The sequence below is a fragment of the Acinonyx jubatus genome, chromosome E4 (genome assembly GCF_027475565.1).
Source record: "Acinonyx jubatus isolate Ajub_Pintada_27869175 chromosome E4, VMU_Ajub_asm_v1.0, whole genome shotgun sequence".
Classification (NCBI taxonomy): Eukaryota; Metazoa; Chordata; class Mammalia; order Carnivora; family Felidae; genus Acinonyx; species Acinonyx jubatus.
Window position 1 is genome coordinate 5421528 of NC_069395.1, and position 17408 is coordinate 5438935.

The window sequence follows — 17408 nt, forward strand, 5'->3', positions numbered from 1 at the left end:
CTCTGGAGCCAGACAAACTCGGATCTCAAACCTGCCTCTGCCGCTTCTTACCGCTGAGAACATTGGCAAGCCTTTTGACTTAATTAGCCTCAGTTCTCTCACCTGTAAAATGGAGACACCAATACCAAACTTACCGAATCGTTATACAGACTAAGTAAAATCAAGGGTATAGATGTTACGCTCGTAGAATACCTCGCCTTTACTGGTAGATGATGAGCATTATGTAAATAGAAGTTTCTCTTCCCCATTTCCTGACCACCATGAACCCAGCTCTAGTTTCTAGCCACAGGTCTCCATGACAACAACTGAGGAAGAGCACCCTAACAACAACAGCAAGAAGACATCTTGCCAAATATGAAAATGTAATACCCGTCACCTAAGACTAGTTAAAAACAACAAAAGAACAACAACAAAAAAAACCCACGAAGCTTCACACTGTGTAGGTATAAAAGTACAACTTTTATTCTGAGATTGCTTCTTACTAGGATGGAACATATGGCCCCAGCCTGTCTGGAGAAGCAGTCCCAGGGCCTGAGTTACGCTATTCCCCTTCCTTGAAATAGGAGGAAGTTATTCCAAAGGAAAAAGGAGAAGCCAGGGAGATCTGCAGAAGATCTCTCTTCCTAAAGGTGACTGGAGGCAGAGGGTGGGGATGCTGGAGAGGGAGCCAGTCCCTCCAACACACTTTGAGGACTTCAGAGAGCTTCCTTGACATGGTTCTCCTAATCTGGAGCTAGGAGAGTCAGGAGGTACCCAAGGGTCCAAGAGCAGAATAAGGATGGGCAACTCAGAAGTGTTGATGTGTGATAGCCTCTGACCTGGCCCCACCCTCCCCTCCTCCACCCTGGGCTTCCATGATGGGAAGTACACAGCCCCAGAGGAGGCAGGAACTTCGCTGGAGTTCCCTCTTCATTCTTCACTTTGAGAAGCCTCTTAAGTTTTCTGCCTACTCTTTGTTCCCCTTGACCAATGACCCCGCTCCTTGGTAACAGGATCTCGGTGACTTTCTTGGGAATATCCTAAGGGATAAGTGCTTTGTGTCCGAGACAAGCTCAAGTAAAACCAACGGAGGCAATGCTTCCCATAGTGGAAAAGAGAAGCTGGAGGGTCAAAGCCTATGGTGTTGGACACTCCAGCTGCTCAGGCTGCGGGAGAAACAGCCGGTCTGGGAATCTGGAGATTCAAGACAACTTACTGTCCCCTTTGCCCAGCACTGTGGTCCTACTCACAGTCCCTCACCTCTCCCAGGGTTGGCCTGTGTTTCGAACGCATATGATCGGCGCTGGGGGGACAGAAGAGGGTCGGGGGGCTGGGGTTCCCTGGGGGGCAGACTAAGCCGACTCCGGTGTCCAGACCCTTCTGTGTCTTCGGGTGGGAGCTCCAGGCAGCTAAGTGGCCGAGAATAGGCAGGGATCACACTACACGGGGAGGTTCTGGGGATGAGGCTGTAGTCCCCACCCCCCGTACAGGTCTGGGTCCGCCGAACTCCCTGAGCCTCAGTCCTCTGGCGGTCCCGGGCCAGGGCCACAGCAGCATCAAAAGAAAGACTGCCCCCATTCCTCCAAGAGGAACGGGAGGCTCGGGACCCCCAAGCCCTTTCCCCAGGAGTCCCATCAAGCCGGCCAGGCCTCGGGCATGGGTTTGCAGGTGCCACGTGGATCTTGCTACACATCGCACTAGGCATCTTGGCAAATTGTGGTTTGGGGGGCACCACAGGCACAGAGCGGACCTGTTGGACCTGAACCAGGCTGGAAGCCAGGCGCATGCCCACACCACCAGCTGAGCCAAGAGGACAGGGACACGGGTTGCAGCCCTCTGGACCGAGCGGCCCCTCGGGCTCCATCTCCTGTGGCCGGGGTGGCTGCGGGACCGCCTGTTCTGCCTCAGAGGACTGGGGGTTGCCCTCTTCGGCACTGCCAACCTCCAGGGGCTCTGCGTGTGACCCTTCAGGGAGGGCGTCCTTCTCTACACGGTCACCTCCAGCACTCTGGTCTCCCTCACGCTCCCCGTCCCCACTCTCCTGTTCCTTGCTGACCTTCCCTGCTCCTCCTTCAGCTGCTGCTTCAGGGCTTCTGCCGTCTTCACCACCTCCTTGGGCTTCTCTTGCCCCTTGGTTCTCAGGCCCCTTCTGTCCTTTGGCCTCGTCCTCTCTGCCTCCGTCAGCCTCTTGTTTGTGTACAGCTTCCCAGCTCCCCTCGGCAACTTGGGTTTCCTGGGCCCCGCACTCCGGGTCCCTTCTGGCTTGTACCTGGGCTTCCTCTCCTTCCTCAGCCTCTTCCCCTCTCTCCTTCCTTTCTTTCTCCTCGTCTTTACCCTGCTCTCCTCCTGTTCCCACCGCACACTTAGCTTCCTCCATACTGCCCTCCTCCTGCTGACCACGGGACTCCTCTCCCTTGGCCTCTGGCTCTTCCCCACCCCCTTCCTTCACACTGACCATCATCTCCTGGCTTTCCCCAGCCTTCCCTCCTCCCTCACCTGCTTCTCCATCCTCCACCTCGCTCTCCGGACTCCCCTCAGCCTCCTCTGGGACGTCCCATCTGCCTTCAGGCTCAGCCTCCCTGTCCTCCCCACCTTCCCGGCATGCCTGCTCTCCCTCAGCCTGCCCTGGAGCCCCCTGTCCCCTGCATCCTGCTGCCTCTTCTTCCAGGCTCCCTGGACCCTCCCAGTTTGGGTGTTTGGGCCCCAGAAGGGGACTTAGGTCATCGTAGGCACTCAGGAAGACTTCCTCCCCACTCTCCTCTTCTCCTTCAGGCCCGGGGCCCGCAGAGTCCGGGGAACAGCAGCTGGGAGCCAGGACAAACTGTGCCTCATCCAGAGACAGGTCATCCAGGGGCGGCTCCACAGAGAACTCCTCCACCTGTGGGCATAGCACCGTGGCTCAGGACCAGGGGGCCCTGTCCGCCCTCTGGCCTCCCCAGCACCCCCAAACCCAGCACAGCTCCTTCTTACCTGAGGCCCGACTCTCAGGAGCTCCTCTAGGTAGCCCATCCCAGGGTCGTCCTCCCCAGGGGAGAAGGCTGCTCCTGCAGTTCCTGCCTTGGCCACCTCCCCATCTTCCACCCCCACCCACTCGGGCTCTGAGCTGCTTGAGTCCTCTAGGAAGGAGAAGGAATCCTGCACCTCCTGGGACAGGCAGTCCTCCAGGGCAGGGGCCACGTCCGCCGGGCCACAGTCAGCCGGGGGACCTGCGGCCGAACTTGCCTCCAACTTCTCATCTGTTGAGAGAAAGGTAGTCCCAGGAACACACAGGTCAAGACCAGCCTTGACCCTTTACAAAACGGATCTTCCTAGCATTGCTACCGTATCGGGACCAACGCCCCCGGCATAGATTTGGCCTGTGGCCAATGCTTTCAGACCAGCATCCCTACCTACTGGCTTATCGCTCCCGCCAGGTGCCAGGCACCATCCTGTACGTTTTACAGTGCGCTGTCTTATTTTTTCCCCCCATGACACAGCCCCATAATGTAGGGTATTTATCCCCATTTTACACATGAGGAAAGCGAGACCCAGAGAGATCTGTCCAAGGTCACGCAAACAGTGAGTGGCACGGCCCAATTTTGAACCCAAGTCTACTTAACTCTGTAGCCCGAGTCCTTCCCCGCTGCCCTGTGCTGCCTCAATACTTCTCATCAGTGACACTTCAGAACCTCTGAACTAACTCAACGGCAAATAGCTTAACCTAGGTCTCCAGTCCCACTGCTGTGACAGAAGCACAGCGACAATGACGGCGTCATAAGATCGCAAAAGAAGAAAACAAGCGAATGCCTGCAAAGTCCTTAACACAGCACATGGCAAGCAGTAAACCTTCAATACATGTTAACGATTAGTGTTAATCCTATATTGTCACCAGCATCTATTACACAGCCCCGCCTTGTACTCCGTGATCCCTACTGTCTGAGTCTGACCCGGACTCCCAGTCTCGGGTACATCAGTGATCTGAAGACTGCCGGGGGTCCTCTCTCTGTGGATCTCACAGAACCTGATAATATTACTGGATTCCCCACCCCCCCCCAACCCGGAAGTCAGGGAGGCAGCCGAAGGTGACCACCCCGAGCCTGAGGACTGAGGCGTCTGCCATTTTCAGGACAGATACCTTGCATCAGAGCTTCAGCCTGGAATTCTAGTCCCTTCTCCCAGGCCTGGGAGATCCCCGGGGCCTCACCTGGGGGGCCGGGGCCGGGGCCAGGCCCCGGGCCGGAGGCAGGGCTTGGCCGGGGCTGTAGGGCGGGGCACTCAAGGCCTCGGGTGAGCCTGGCCAAGGAGACGTTGGAGATGATGTTTGGGGGCACGTTGAGGATGGAGGTGATGTGCAGTGGGAGGTTGACGTTGTAGGGGTCCGAGATGTGGACTCCAGCACAGCGCTCTGCTCGGCTGCTGCTCCCAGCGCGGATCCCCGACCGGCCGGCCCGCGGCGTGCCAGGCTCAGAGTTGGTGCCACCCAGCGCCTCCGGCTCCCGCTCCCGGTCACCCTCCGCCGCCTCCCCGTAGTCATTCTCCAAGCTGTCCTGCAGCAACGCGCTCGGCTGGGGATGGCTGGGTCCCGCCAGCCCCTCCGGCTCTGTGCGGGAGAGAGCGCAGGGCGGCAAAGGGGCCCCGGACACCTCAGGAAGGCTCTGGAGAGCGGGCCCTGCTTTCTCAAGCCTGAGAGTTAGGACAGCCTGGAAGGCACCGGGCCCGGCTACCCCTGGCCACCGCTGCGAACCTCCCACAGTGACACTTAGGAACCCCCCCCCCCGTCCCTCCGGCCGTCCCTGCCCCCCCCCACAAACCCACACCCCGCTCTCTCCCCCTTTGTACGCTCATTTGAACACACCTGTTGATCAGATGATCAACTCACTATTGTAAACCCAACATCGGGTACTGTGGCTGGTGTATAATAAGCACTCATTACGTGTATATTTTTCTTTGAAATTAGCGAGCACACAGCCACGTGTACAGACACACAAACACGCAGGAGTGCACACACAATGGTCTGTCTCATCCATAACACTGCTATTCCCTTGCAGAGACACCCACACACGCACACGCAGGTGTTCACCAGCCTCTGCATGCACGCGCACACACACGCACACACACACACACACACACATACACACACCACGTGCACACCTGTACTCACCATCACTGACCCCAGCCGCAGCACTCAGTGAGTCCATGCTCTTGGCTGGCCGCAAAGTCCCCTTATCGGATTTGTCCTCTGCAAGACATGAATGTTTGTAGGGCCAGGGTCCTGCTCGCCTTCAGCAGAGCACCCCCCCCCCACTACGTCCCTCCAGACTCACCTCTGTCCTCAGCGCCCCGCGGAAGTTTACGCTTGGTCTCATGGCCAGAGCGACCCAAATTGAAGATAGATTTCCACTTCCTGACCTTCAGAGACCCTTTCCTCCTGGAAGGAATGGAGAAATCATTGGGGTTGGAGCCTGGCGGTCAATGTCGGGGAGGAGGGCCAGGAAGGAGACCTTACTTGTGCTCCGCAATTTCAATGATAGTGTGGTAGGGCCGTATCTGCGGGGGTCCATCACCAGCCTGCAGGTTGCTAGGCAGATTGTAGGGCAGGGACCTGGGCATAAGGTCCTCGGGGCTGCCTGATGCCCGGGCCCCTGGAAGTGATCGCCATCCACTCTCCATTTCACCACCTAGGGAAAGAAGAGGAATTGGCCGGCCAAGAACAGAGATGACAGGGCGCCTGGCTGGCTCAGTCGGTTGAGCATCCAACTTCGGCTCAGGTCATGAGCTCACGGTTCGTGAGTTCGAGCCCCGCGTCGGGCTCTGGGCTGACGGCTCGGAGCCTGGAGCCGGCCTTGGATTCTGTGTCTCCCTCCCTCTCTGCCTCTCCCCTGCTCACACTCTGTCTCGCTCTCCCGCTCGCAAGAATAAATACATATTAAAAATTTTTTAATAATAAATAATAAAGTAAACATTTTTAAAAAAAGAGTTGAAAGGGGGCCTCAGCTCCCTGTAGAACCCTCCCACCCACCAACTAACCGCCAGGCTAAGGGTATACTCAGAGGTCTTGGGAGACAGACCCTCTGTGGCTGGGCTCCTCAAGAGGGCGTCCTCGGGGACAAGGGTCAGGAGATCCCAGCACACCGGCCAGGTGGGCTGGGGTAGGAATGATCGGTCGCTGGCCCCGAGAGCCGGGATGGTGATTGGAAGGTCAGGCTATGCAGGAGAGGTTTGCTCAAGACCGGCCTAGGCCATCACCTCTCCAGGATCCTCTCCACGTGACCACAGCTGTGAGTCTCAGCTGCCTCATCTGCAAAACGGGGAGGCTGAACGAGGTGGCCTCTGAGGCCCTCTGTGACCCTGACATGACTCCCCAGACAGACCGTGGTGGTGTGGTGGCTGGGAGGGGCACTCACCGGAAAGGGCAGCGCCCCCAAAGAGCTGGTCCACATGCGTGAGGATAAACTCGACCACGATGGACTGCACCCGCACCTCCATGAAGGCTGCTGTCCCATTGAAGCCCGAGGCCTCTATGTCCTTAGACCTGTGGAGACGTGGAGTTATTCCCCTCTAGCCCCACCACACGTCCCCGTCTGAATTCTCCCTAAAAATACCCCCACCCCCCCTCCCCTGCGTGCCCTTAACCTCGTCGCCACCTCTTAAACCACATGCGTGATTCAAGCCTCAAATGCCTTCCTTCAGGAAGCCCTCTGGGAATTCACTCCCGTCAGAATTCATCTCTAACCTTTGCACGCGAGGGTGCCTCGTTATAATGACTCTCGGGACTTCTCATAGTCTGCCTTACACCACGGGGGGTGGTATACAGGCCAGAGCTCCAATAGACCGCGAGACGTTTGCTCGCCACACCTTCAACAAGGACTCTGAGCTCGGGGACACGGCACCAGAAGACACAAGGCCTCGTGTCCAGTGGGTAAGCCCCGTCCCGCTCAACGTTAATTGCGAGACCCCCTGTTTCTCACCGGGCTCTAGGAGGCCCCACCCCCCCTCCCCCGGGCACCCCCACAGCCACGCCCGTTCCTGGGGCAGCCTCTGGGGGCTGGGCTCTGCCAGGACCCTCCCCCCCAGGCTGCTCGCACATGTGCCCACCTCAGCAGGTTGGGGGCCCACACGATGGCCAGGTTGCGGGCGTGCATGTTGGTCTGAGCACTGAACGAGGCCATGTGTACCAAGTGCCGCGTGAGGAACTCCAGGGTCCTGCAGAAGGGGGGCATTGTGGGCCGGGGGTCACACAGGGCACGCCCAGGGCCGGGGTAGGATTGAGGTCTGGGAGCCGGAAGGGAAGAGACAAATCGAGGCCCCAGGGTTGCGTGGGGCGTGGGGCGGCCCTCTGGGGAGGGAGGAACCCCACACACCTATAGTTTGGGAGAGGGAGTTCTCTAAGCACCTCGAAGATCTTGATCAGACGCTCCGGCTCCAGCTGCACTGCCACGGCCTCCTGGTGGGGAGGAAGGTTCCAGAACCGGGTCAGCAGGCCCGCGCCGCCCTTGCTTCCTCCTCGGAGCACTGAGCCCACCCGACGGAAACGGCCTGTGCTGCACCCCACCCCATCCCCCAGCCCAGCTCTTCGGAAGCCACGTGATGAGCAGAGCCCAGAGCTCGGGGCCCACGGCACCTGCTGCTGGATCTCAGCCCTGCCACCCCATAGCTCCGTGACCTCGAGCAACTCCCTGCCGCTCTGCCTTGGCCTCCTCCCCCGGTGCCGCTCCGGTACAGGAATACCTCCGTGGTCCCTCCCTGCGGGTGTTCCAGGGGCCGTGGAGTTACTCTGAGGTGCCCAGGGAGGCCTGCGCCCACGCGGTCCGGCCGGCGTGGGCTGAACCGCGTGGGCCGCTGCTCCCGGCTCCTACAACCCTATCGTGCTCGACAAAATGCAACTCACTGTTTAAATGCCACTGAACTCAAGAGAGCATTTTTGTCCTGCGTTCCCTCACTCAAAAGCTGTCCAGCATCCAGTCCGCTGGTGGAGGCGCACTCCGGGACAAGTTTTGACTTCTAAGAAGGGTTCTCCTTCTCTCCCGTGGAGGGAAGCTCTGGCCCAGGTGATTTCCCAGGGCCCTCTGCTCTCCGCCTGGGTTCTACGTCCCCCAGCCTCGTCCCTGCACCGTGCATGAGCCGCAGGCCCCAAGGGAAGGAGGGGAGGCGAAGAGAAGAGGGAGGAGATTGGCGGGGGTGGGGGGGGTCTTCCTTTTCACGTGGTCTCTGTCATTCGGGATCGCCAGCACTCTGTCCGGCCGTTGAACACCCACTTGGGACATCGGCGCCAGGACAATCAGCCCTCAGCCTCGTCTCCCCCCCCCCCCCCCCACCCCGGCCTCTCAACTCACAGCAAACTTGTCATAGAGCCGGTAAGTGAGCAGAGGGTCTGGAAGTTCCCTGAAGTAGGCCTTTAACAGGGAAGAGACACAATGGATGTCCTGCAGGTAAACATCTCTCCGCAGGTCCGGCTTCCGCTCTGCCTCAAACTCCTGCCTGGGGAGGTGCGGAGTGTGAGGAGTGGGGGAAGGGGGGTGGGGGGGGGCAGTGGGAGAGGCGGGGGCTGTGCGGGTGGGTCCGGGCAGGGTCAGCGGTCAGCAGGCTCCAGACTTGGGAGGAGGACGTTGGGACGTGTGTGTCCGTGAGGCAGCAGACACAGGTGCACCTGTCGCGGTGCCTGGGGGGTGTGCAGGCGGCCGGGTGGGTAGGGAAAGGGACCCGTGCGTGCGGGCACAGGGAGACGCGGATGGAGCTGCGGGGGGTGAGCGGCAAGGCAGGGGGGCGTCCGAGCCAGTAAGGGTGGAGGGGTGCGCCTGCACGTGCTTCTGGGCTCGTGAAAAGGTGGAGGGGACGCAGATCTTGGAAGGAAACGTAAGTGTAACTCTTCGTGGCCTTGGGTCAGCCCACAGGTTCTCAGATAAGACGCCAAAAGCACAAGCGGCCAAAGGACAAACAGATACACGGAGCGTCACGTGGCAAACTTTTGGGCGTCAGAGGACAGTGTCACGAAAGCCAGGACAACCCACAGAATGGAAGAAAACATGTGCGAAGCATAGATTTGCTGGAGCGTTTAGTATCTGGACCGTGTGAAGAATTCTTACAGCTCAAAGGAAACAAATAACCCAATTTAAAAATGAGCGAGGCGGGGAGGTGGGGGGAGGGGTGGCCGGTGGCTCGGTCAGCTGAGCATCTGACTGTTGATTTCGGCTCAGGTGGTGATCTCATGGCTTCGTGAGTTCAAGCCCTGCATCCGGGTTTGCGCACTGACCACAGAGCCTGCTTTGGATTCTCTCTCTCTCTTCCTCTCTCTCTGCCCCTCCCCAACTTGGGCTCTCTCTCTCTCTCTCTCTCTCTCTCTCAAAAAGTAAATGGATAAACTTAAAAAGACAAAAACAAAACGAGCAAGGGAGGGGCATCTGAGTGGCTCAGTCGGTTAAGCATCTGACTTCAGCTCGCGTCAGGATCTCACAGCTCGGCTGGTAAGTTCGAGCCCCGCGTCGGGCTCTGGGCTGACGGCTCAGAGCCTGGAACCTGCTTCGGATGCTGTGCCTCCCTCTCTCTGCCCCTCCCCTGCTCACACTTTGTCTCTCTGTCTCTGTCTCTCTCTCTCAAACATAACTAAGCCTCAAAAAAATTAAAAAATAAAAAGATCTACAAGGGAGTGAGAAGCACACAAGATGTTCGGCGTCATTGGCTGTTAGGGAAGACGCGAACCCGGGTGAAACATGACTTCACATCCGCTGGGATGGCTGGCGGGATGCGGGGAAATTGGAGCCCTCGTGCCCGGCTGCTGGGGGTGTGAACTGACGCCCGGCCACGGAAAACGGTCCGGCAGCCCCTTAAAAAGTTCGGCATGTGACCCAGCAAGCCCGCTCCCACGTGTCTACCCCAGAGAACTGAAGCCGCCCGTCGGCACCAATGCCGGTGGGCGAACGTTCGCGGCCGCGCTGTTCCTCGCAGCCAAGAGGCGCACTGTCCATCGGTCGATGTTCAGATGAACCAAATGCGGTCGAGCCGGAAACGGAGATGAAGTAGCGACAGGTGCGACAACGTGCACGAGCCCCTGCAGACCCGCCACGTGAGGAAGCCAGACACAAAAGGGTACGTAATACGGTTCCGTTTGTATGCAACGTCCAGAACGGGCGAGCCCGCGGAGCCAGGTGGTGGACGCGTGGCTGCCAGAGGCTGCGGGAAAGGGGAAATGTGGAGCGACTGCTTCGGGGGTTGATGAATGTTCTGGAATGAGTGGTGATGGTGGCATGCCTGGCCTTGTGAATACACTAAAAATCGCTGAGTCGCACGTATTTACTTTTAGTGTTATTTTTTGTTTGTTTGTTTTGGGGGGGGGAGGGGCAGAGAGAGAGGGAGACCCTGAATCGGAAGCAGGCTCCAGGCTCCGAGCTGTCAGCACAGGGACCCACGCGGGGCTTGAACCCACAGACCGTGAGATCACGACCTGAGCCGACGTCGGTCACTCAACCCACTGAGCCCCCCCAGGCGCCCCTGCGTCGTACATGTTTAAATAGTAAGTTTTATGGTTGTATGAGTTATATCCAATTTTTTAGAACTGGGTGGGCGTGTATGGGAGTGGAGACATGCACCTCCTGAGGAGACTCCAGAGTCCACGCTTCCTTCTCCCCGCTTCCCTCGCCCCTCCTGGCCCACGGAGCCCTCCCCTCCCTGCCTGACTCACCGGAGCTTCTGGATGTTGGAGGAGACCCCCGAGAGGCGGTAGATCCCATCTACTACCCCGTATTCCTCCACGAACTCTGCACAGCTCCTCAGCACCTGTGGCACTGGGGACACAGACGACACAGAGAAGAGAGATCAGCAGCTCTGGGAGGACAGAGACCGCAGGGGGTCTGAGAAATGGAAGCATCGGGGACGGGGGTTTGGGGAGACTGAAGGCGGAGCTCGTGGAATAGCCCCCTGTCGCAAGGAGTCTCAGAGGGCCTCCGCCCCCGGTCTCTCCGTCCATTGGGTCCAGAGCCTCTGCGAAAATCCCCCAGGTGAGGGGGGAGCACACTGCCTGTCCAGACCGCCCACTGCTGCTAGAAAGTTCTGCCTTTTGTTGAGCTGAAATCTGTCTCTCTGTAATTACTAGCTGCGACCCCAGAATCTTCAAAGGGGCAGCAGTCTGCTTGGAAGGAGACTCGGAGTAAAAGGACAGGTCTTGAAAGTGCATTTATTTAGGGGCACCCGGGTGGCTCAGTCAATGAAGGGTCTGACCCCGGATTTCGGCCCGGGTCACGATCTCACGGTTCGTGAGTTCGAGCCCCACATCGAGCTCTGTGCCGAGAGCGTGGAGCCCTCTTGGGATTCTCTCTCTCCCCCCTCTCTCTGCCCCTCCCCTGCTCTCTCTCTCTCTCTCTCTCAAAGGAAATACCTAAACTTAAAAAAACAAGGAAAGTACATTTATTTAACACTCTATAGAAAATGAAGGAGCATGAGTCGTCCGGACCCACAAGGCACAGGGCTGACGGGCAGTGTTGTCAAGCCAGGAGGCCAGCGCGTGCGTAGTAGGTCTGTCATAGGAAGGCGCACAAGATCACGGCAAACCTGCACACAGGTCGGTGCAGGAGAGAAGCAGCGATGTGCCAAGCTCTGTGCATTAGGTATCCTAGTCCCCGTTCTGCAGAGGGTCAGAGAAGTAACGAGGGCCCTGTATTACCAGCTAGCGCCAGGATTCCCATCCAGGGGTGCCAAAAGTTGCGTTCTCTTTCCCACCCTAGGCCCCCTCCCCTGTTACCAGACCATAAGCTCCTGAAGGACAAGATCTAAGTGCGACCGGTTCTGTGTGTGTGTGTGCGTGTGCACCCTCTCTGAGGCCCAAACAGAATGTTACTGATTTTGACATCCCTCATGTTTTCTTTTTTCTTTTTTTATGTTTATTTATTTTTGAGAGAGAGAGAGAGAGAGAGAGAAAGAGAGACAGAGCATGAGCGGGGGAGGGGCAGAGAGAGAAGGAGACACAGAATGGAAGGCAGGCTCCAGGCTCTGAGCCTTCAGCACAGAGCCCGACGCGGGGCTCGAACTCACGGACCGAGAGATCATGACCTGAGTCAAAGTCGGACGTTTAACCGACTGAGCCCCCCAGGCGCCCCAACATCCCTCATATTTTCTGACATGATGTCTCAGACTCGGGAAACCTTCCAACGCCCTGTGTGAAACCCTGTCTCCAGAAGGTTTCTCTTGCGAAAGCTTTCCCTGCCTTAAATCTTCTGCTCCATAAACACTTTGCTTCAGCCCAGTCTTCACTGCTTGGCCTACAGATGGAGGATAAAATAGAAACCCCTCAGCCTGGTGCATAAGGCCCTGCAAAGGCCGGGCCCAGCTGCTCTCCCAGCCTCGGCTCCGGTTGCCTCTCCGACAAGCCCTGGGATCCGGCTCTTTGCTGCTCCGTGAACACGCCTTGGCCCCGTAACTCGTGTCGTTCCCTTGCCTGGAAATACCCTTCCCTCTGTCTTTGACGGGTGAACTCCAATGCGTTCGCCAAAACACGCCGCAAAGATCACCTCCAGCTCTGAGCCCCTTGCTTGTATCTGTATCGTGGCACTTACCACACTTCGTTATCACTAGTTTCCTTCGTGTCTCCACCTCTGAAAACCAGTGACATGTTCCCCAGCATCTAGCACGGTGTGGAAACAGCAGGTGCTCAATAATGGTGTATTGACGACTCGGGGAAGAAAGCCATCAGGTATGAGGATGACTAACATCCCCTGGAGGTTGAACTAGAGAATATTGCCCAAGACAAAACACTAAGTTCGATTCACCAAGACTTTCCAGAGAAATCCCTCTCCCGTGTCAGTGTCACGAAAAGCTGTCTCTCCTCAGCCATCTGGTTTTTTTTTTTTTTTTCCTTCTGGGCTTTATGAGTCTTAGACCTGATTATGTTCACCTCTTTAGTTACCAGGAAGCTCAGAGCCCACATCTAGAAACCGTATAGAATCACCCGATACGCGCTTCTGGGCACGGATCTTGACCTTCCTCTCATTCCCCCTTCAACCCAATTCCTTCAGTCATTTTATTCTATGTTGTAAAGTGTTAGCTTTTGGAATCATCCATGCCAAGTTCTTGGTGGGATGAAGTAATTAATTAGAGAAATATAGAATGAAGGAAATAATCAATAAACCCATTATTCACTATTGTAAACCCTCCTCATGTGGCCTGGTGTCCACCCCCTTTGTCCCCCACCCCCACCCCAGAGCCAGGACTTGGGTGAGACAAGGAAGGCGCAGGTGCGGAATTTACGGAAGCACCCATTCCTAGAGCTGTGCAAGTGCCAACTGTGCACAAACACGACCTTCAGAAGAGCATGGAACTCTTGATCTCAGGGTCATAAGTTCTAGCCCCACATTGAGAGTACTAAAAAAATTAATAAGTAAACTTTTTAAAAAAGGAAGGGAGGGAGGGAGGGAGGGAGAGAGAGGAAGGAAGGAAGGAATGAAGGAAGGAAGGAAGGAAGGAGGAGGGAAAAAGAAAGGGGCACCCTGGGTACTGTGGTGGCCCTAGGTCGAGGGCTTCCTTAAATTTTGCGCCTTGGTCACCTCTCTTGCCTCACCTTAGTCCTGGCCCTACAGTTCACCATCCATCCTTCCACGACCTGTGCCCATTTGCCAGGGCCCCCTGACCTCAGGTTCCCAGCACTGAAGAAATGGGGTGGACCCTCCTCAGGTGCCTAGTGCCACACCAACTCTCTTGGCCGCCATGTTACTCCATTGACTCATAGATAGTCCGCTGTCACCCAAGGCCTAGGTCCTTTTGACATGAACTACATCCAAGCCAGATCCTCCCCATCCTGCCCTTCTCTGTTGATTCTGAATCTCCAGAAAAGGCCCTTAAAGAAGGTATTAGAGAGCCTAAGGAGTCAGAGCCACGGAGGAGGTGGGTCATGGAGATGAAAGGAGAGATAACAGGCCGAGAGGCGAGGGGAAGGGGGGGGGAGCGTCAAGGGAATAGAGATCAGAGCCATGGCATCAGAAACGAAAGTAAGAGACAGGGCTGAGGTGGTGGAGTCAAGGGCTGGAGACATCGGGGAATGGAGGCGGGGTCCGGGAAGAGGGCCCAGAATTTAGAGACTTCGAGGATCAGAAATGCTACCTGACCAGGGTAGCAAAGAGATAAACGTTAGGAAAAGAAAGAACTCAGTAGAGGTAGGGCTTGGGGAAGGAAGAGATGGCCCCCGGGGCAAGGAGCTGGGAGAGGGTGCTGAGACGGAGTGAAGACAGATGGAGAAAAACCAAGATCCTCAGGGAGGATAAATGAAGCAGAAACACAGACCATGAGTCTTGGGTTGAAGAGAGAAGCCATCACCAGCCTCTCTATGACCTTTCACTGTCCACCTGTCTGTGCCCAGGGAAGGGGTGGATAGGGAGAGGTGCCCAAGATCACTCCACCCTTGGGCTCAGGTGAGGTGCTGGGGAAGGGAAGGGGGTGTTCCTCTCCTCCTCTGGGTCTCACTAGGACCAGGCCCCAGCAACCTTCCAGAGAACACGCCCCTCACCTGCTGGGAATGCAGACAGGCCAGGAGGGGATACAGGAGTGGGGTCTGGGCCGGCTGGGGGTTCCATGTTTCAACATGGCGCTGGCGGGGGCCACGGGGAAGGGCAGCCCCAGGATGAGGAGACTGAACTGAGGGTTTGCAGAGAACTGGAAGCACATCAGCCCCATTGGATCACGTGGCCCTTGCTTGGCCCAGAAGTCATCATTCTCAAGAGGAATCCCTTGTAAAGGAGTCAGTCCTGTGCTGGCAGGCTCTTCACGGTGAGAAGAGAAAGGCAGAGCAAAGCCTTCGGGACTTCAGCTCTTTAAGACTCTCTGGGGCCCTGGGTTTCCCTGAACGGAGGCCGGTGGGGATGGGGGCCCCTGGGGGAGGAGAAAAGGGGAAGGAGGTGTCTGGGGATGAGGGGGCGGGGCTACGAGCAGGAAATGAGCCGGGAACCACCATCACCCTCCCGGACTGAAGGCACCACAACCCAGAGCAGAGAAGAGGAAATGACAGATTGGGGTGGGGTAGGGTGGGGGGGTGGAAATCGTGCCCTTCTCTGGGAGGAGCTCAGAGGGGCACAAACAAGCTGGGCTGGGCCACCAGGATACCTGTGTTCAATTTCAAATCAAGGCGAAGTTTGTGAGTGGCCACTCCATGCGGGGATGAGCCTGGAGTGGGCCCCCGTCCTCCTGGCTTCTGAGCCCCTCCAGGGAACTCAGGGAGGCAGCCGACAGGCGCCACACCCACCTCCTTGCACCCTGCGCCCCTGCCCTCCGACCAGCCTCGGGGCATCTCTCTGACCCTTCCCGCAGCCCACATTTCAGCCGCTTCTGCCCTCGCCCCTCCACTCCCAACCCAAACCCGCTCCTCCTTCGCACAGGGAGAGTCACAGAGACTGGCAGAGGGAGATGCCAACCCACACCCTCACTTGCGGCCCGGCAAGGCTGCAGAGGGCCCCGAGCCCTGCGACCACGGCCCCGGGGTGCTCTCCTCCAACCAGGAAACCCCCGTGTGCCCCAGCGCCACCCTCAAACTCTCCTGGCACACTTCTCCTGTCCCCTTTCATTCAGACCCAAGGCCCGTCCATGGGCCCTTTCGCCATTCGTCCCCTGGCCCTGTCCCGCCGCCTCCCGTCCCCAGCAGTGATGCCTTCCCCTCTCTCTTGCCTACACCTCTTGGTCTCCCAGCTCTCCGGCCTCCCCACCCACAGGTAGTTACACAAGGGGGCTCCTCTGTCTCCTCTGCCGCCGAGCCACATTTCCTGCCGCACCTGCTTGACAGCCGCCTGGGCGCTGACCCCGAGCCACTGCCCCTTCGCCACGGGCACCTGGGAGCTGCCTCCGTCCCTGAGGCTGGACCGGGCTGGAGAGCCTCCGGGCCCCCCACCCAACAGCAGCCCTGAGCCACCTCCTTACCCTCCTGGCCGGAACGCTGCAGCTGCTCCTGTAAGTCGCACCCAAACACCCTCTCCTTGGAGCTGCCCTTCTTCTTCCCTTTCTGCCGAGACTTCATGGCTGGAGCCCCCAGGTCCTGGCCCAGCCACCTCTCTGCCCCCCAAGACCTTTGCCCTACCGGTCCCCCATAGGATCCCAAGCCTGTCTTTGGGCTTGGCCCGGCCCCAGGGGGCAGGGCTCCGAACCAGGGCGGGGTGGAGGGTGGCCTGGGCCACAGGCCGCAGCTCGCGCTTCTGGGGGCCCCGGCCACACGGAAGCGGCCGTGGAAGAGGAAGCCACCAGGACCCTGGCAAGAAGCTGTGTCTCGTGGCCCAGGCTGGCACTCGCCCCTCCGGCCCTGCTCAGCCCTGGGGGAGCAGGAAGCCGTGTGGCTCCTCAAACCCGCTTCCTGTTAGAGCATCTTTGCAACCACAGGGCCTGGGGTGGGGGAGGCAGCCGACATTCACATCCTCAACCCAGCGCTGGGACTTTGCTCATTGGTCAAGGGGAGGTGATGTCAGAGCCCCGGGGTGGGGTGGCGGCGCCTGGGGCGTGAGCAGGTGCCTGACACCCTCGGAGATCAGAATTCGGGGTTCCGAGGCGGAGACAGGGGGCCGGCCTGAGAGCGAGGTGGCACAGGGCCGGGCGGAGCCCCCAGGAGGATGCCAGGCTGGGCCCCTGGCGGGCCTGTGACGAGTCACATTACCTCGCCGAGCCTGTTTCCACACATGTGACAAGGAAGGGGGTGAACTAGGTGATCTCTAATCCTTCCAGCTCTTTCCACGGAACTCATTGGAGGGCCAGCTTCTTTGTCTGGAAAGAGCGTGCACAGCATTCTGCCTCCCAGGCCCATTTTGGTGACGCTGGGGCACGACACAGGATTGACAACAGGGTGCACAAGGGCGCCGGCTGTCCCAGAAGGACCTGGGGACTCTGGGAGACGGCAGAGGGCCTGGCGGGGACACGTCTTTCCCCTTTACCTCCCAGCCACAGACACGCTCTCTCCTGCCCTACACGGGGCCACAGGGAGGACGATGCAGAGGGAGAATCGAGTTGTTCAAGGCTTACACAGCTCAGGGGCAAGACAGGAACCAGGCAGAACAGCTTTTATCTGTTTATTTAAAAACAGAATATCATTTTATATACAAATATGCACATATTTACACAAAATGTACACACTAGGACCCCAGATCTTTGGGCTCCACATCCAAAGTCCTGAGCTGGCCAGGGAGCAGGGGGTGAAATCCAGCTGTTTCCGGGCCAAGTGGGGTTTGGGTACAAAATCTTGGCATTCTGGCTGAGTGTGTTTTGGGTGGGCAAGGCAACGGTGGACCGTATCTAACCCCAGCACCCCCCGCCCAAAACTTCCAAAAGAGCCCCAAGCTAGTGACCCAGAGTTCCCTGGGGGAAAGGAGACATTCTTGCCTCCAGCGGCAGCTTTGCCCCACCTGACCCCCCCCCTCCCCTGGTCTGTAATCACGACCCTTCCTCCCTTACACCACCTGTGAACCAGGAGCCCTTGTCACCCAGTCCCCGCACCCCCCCCC

At 58.1% G+C, this 17408-nt stretch overlaps 1 protein-coding gene across 2 annotated transcripts; it reads right to left on the bottom strand.

Annotated features, from left to right (window-relative positions):
- Positions 1-440: 440 nt before the first annotated feature.
- Positions 441-16339, bottom strand: ARHGAP30 (Rho GTPase activating protein 30). Of its 2 annotated transcripts, none has more exons than XM_053209634.1 (12): positions 15844-16339; positions 10634-10736; positions 8292-8436; positions 7320-7402; positions 7054-7161; positions 6363-6490; positions 5465-5636; positions 5283-5386; positions 5120-5197; positions 4163-4558; positions 3121-3215; positions 441-2857 (listed from the first exon to the last, which is right to left on the bottom strand). In XM_053209634.1, exons 1-12 carry the CDS (start codon positions 15938-15940, stop codon positions 1226-1228), a joined length of 3141 nt encoding a protein of 1046 aa, XP_053065609.1. In that variant the 5' UTR covers positions 15941-16339; the 3' UTR covers positions 441-1225. The 2 variants fall into 2 exon arrangements, with proteins under 2 accessions (XP_053065609.1, XP_053065608.1); XM_053209633.1 differs by having other exon boundaries at positions 2950-3215.
- Positions 16340-17408: the final 1069 nt, after the last annotated feature.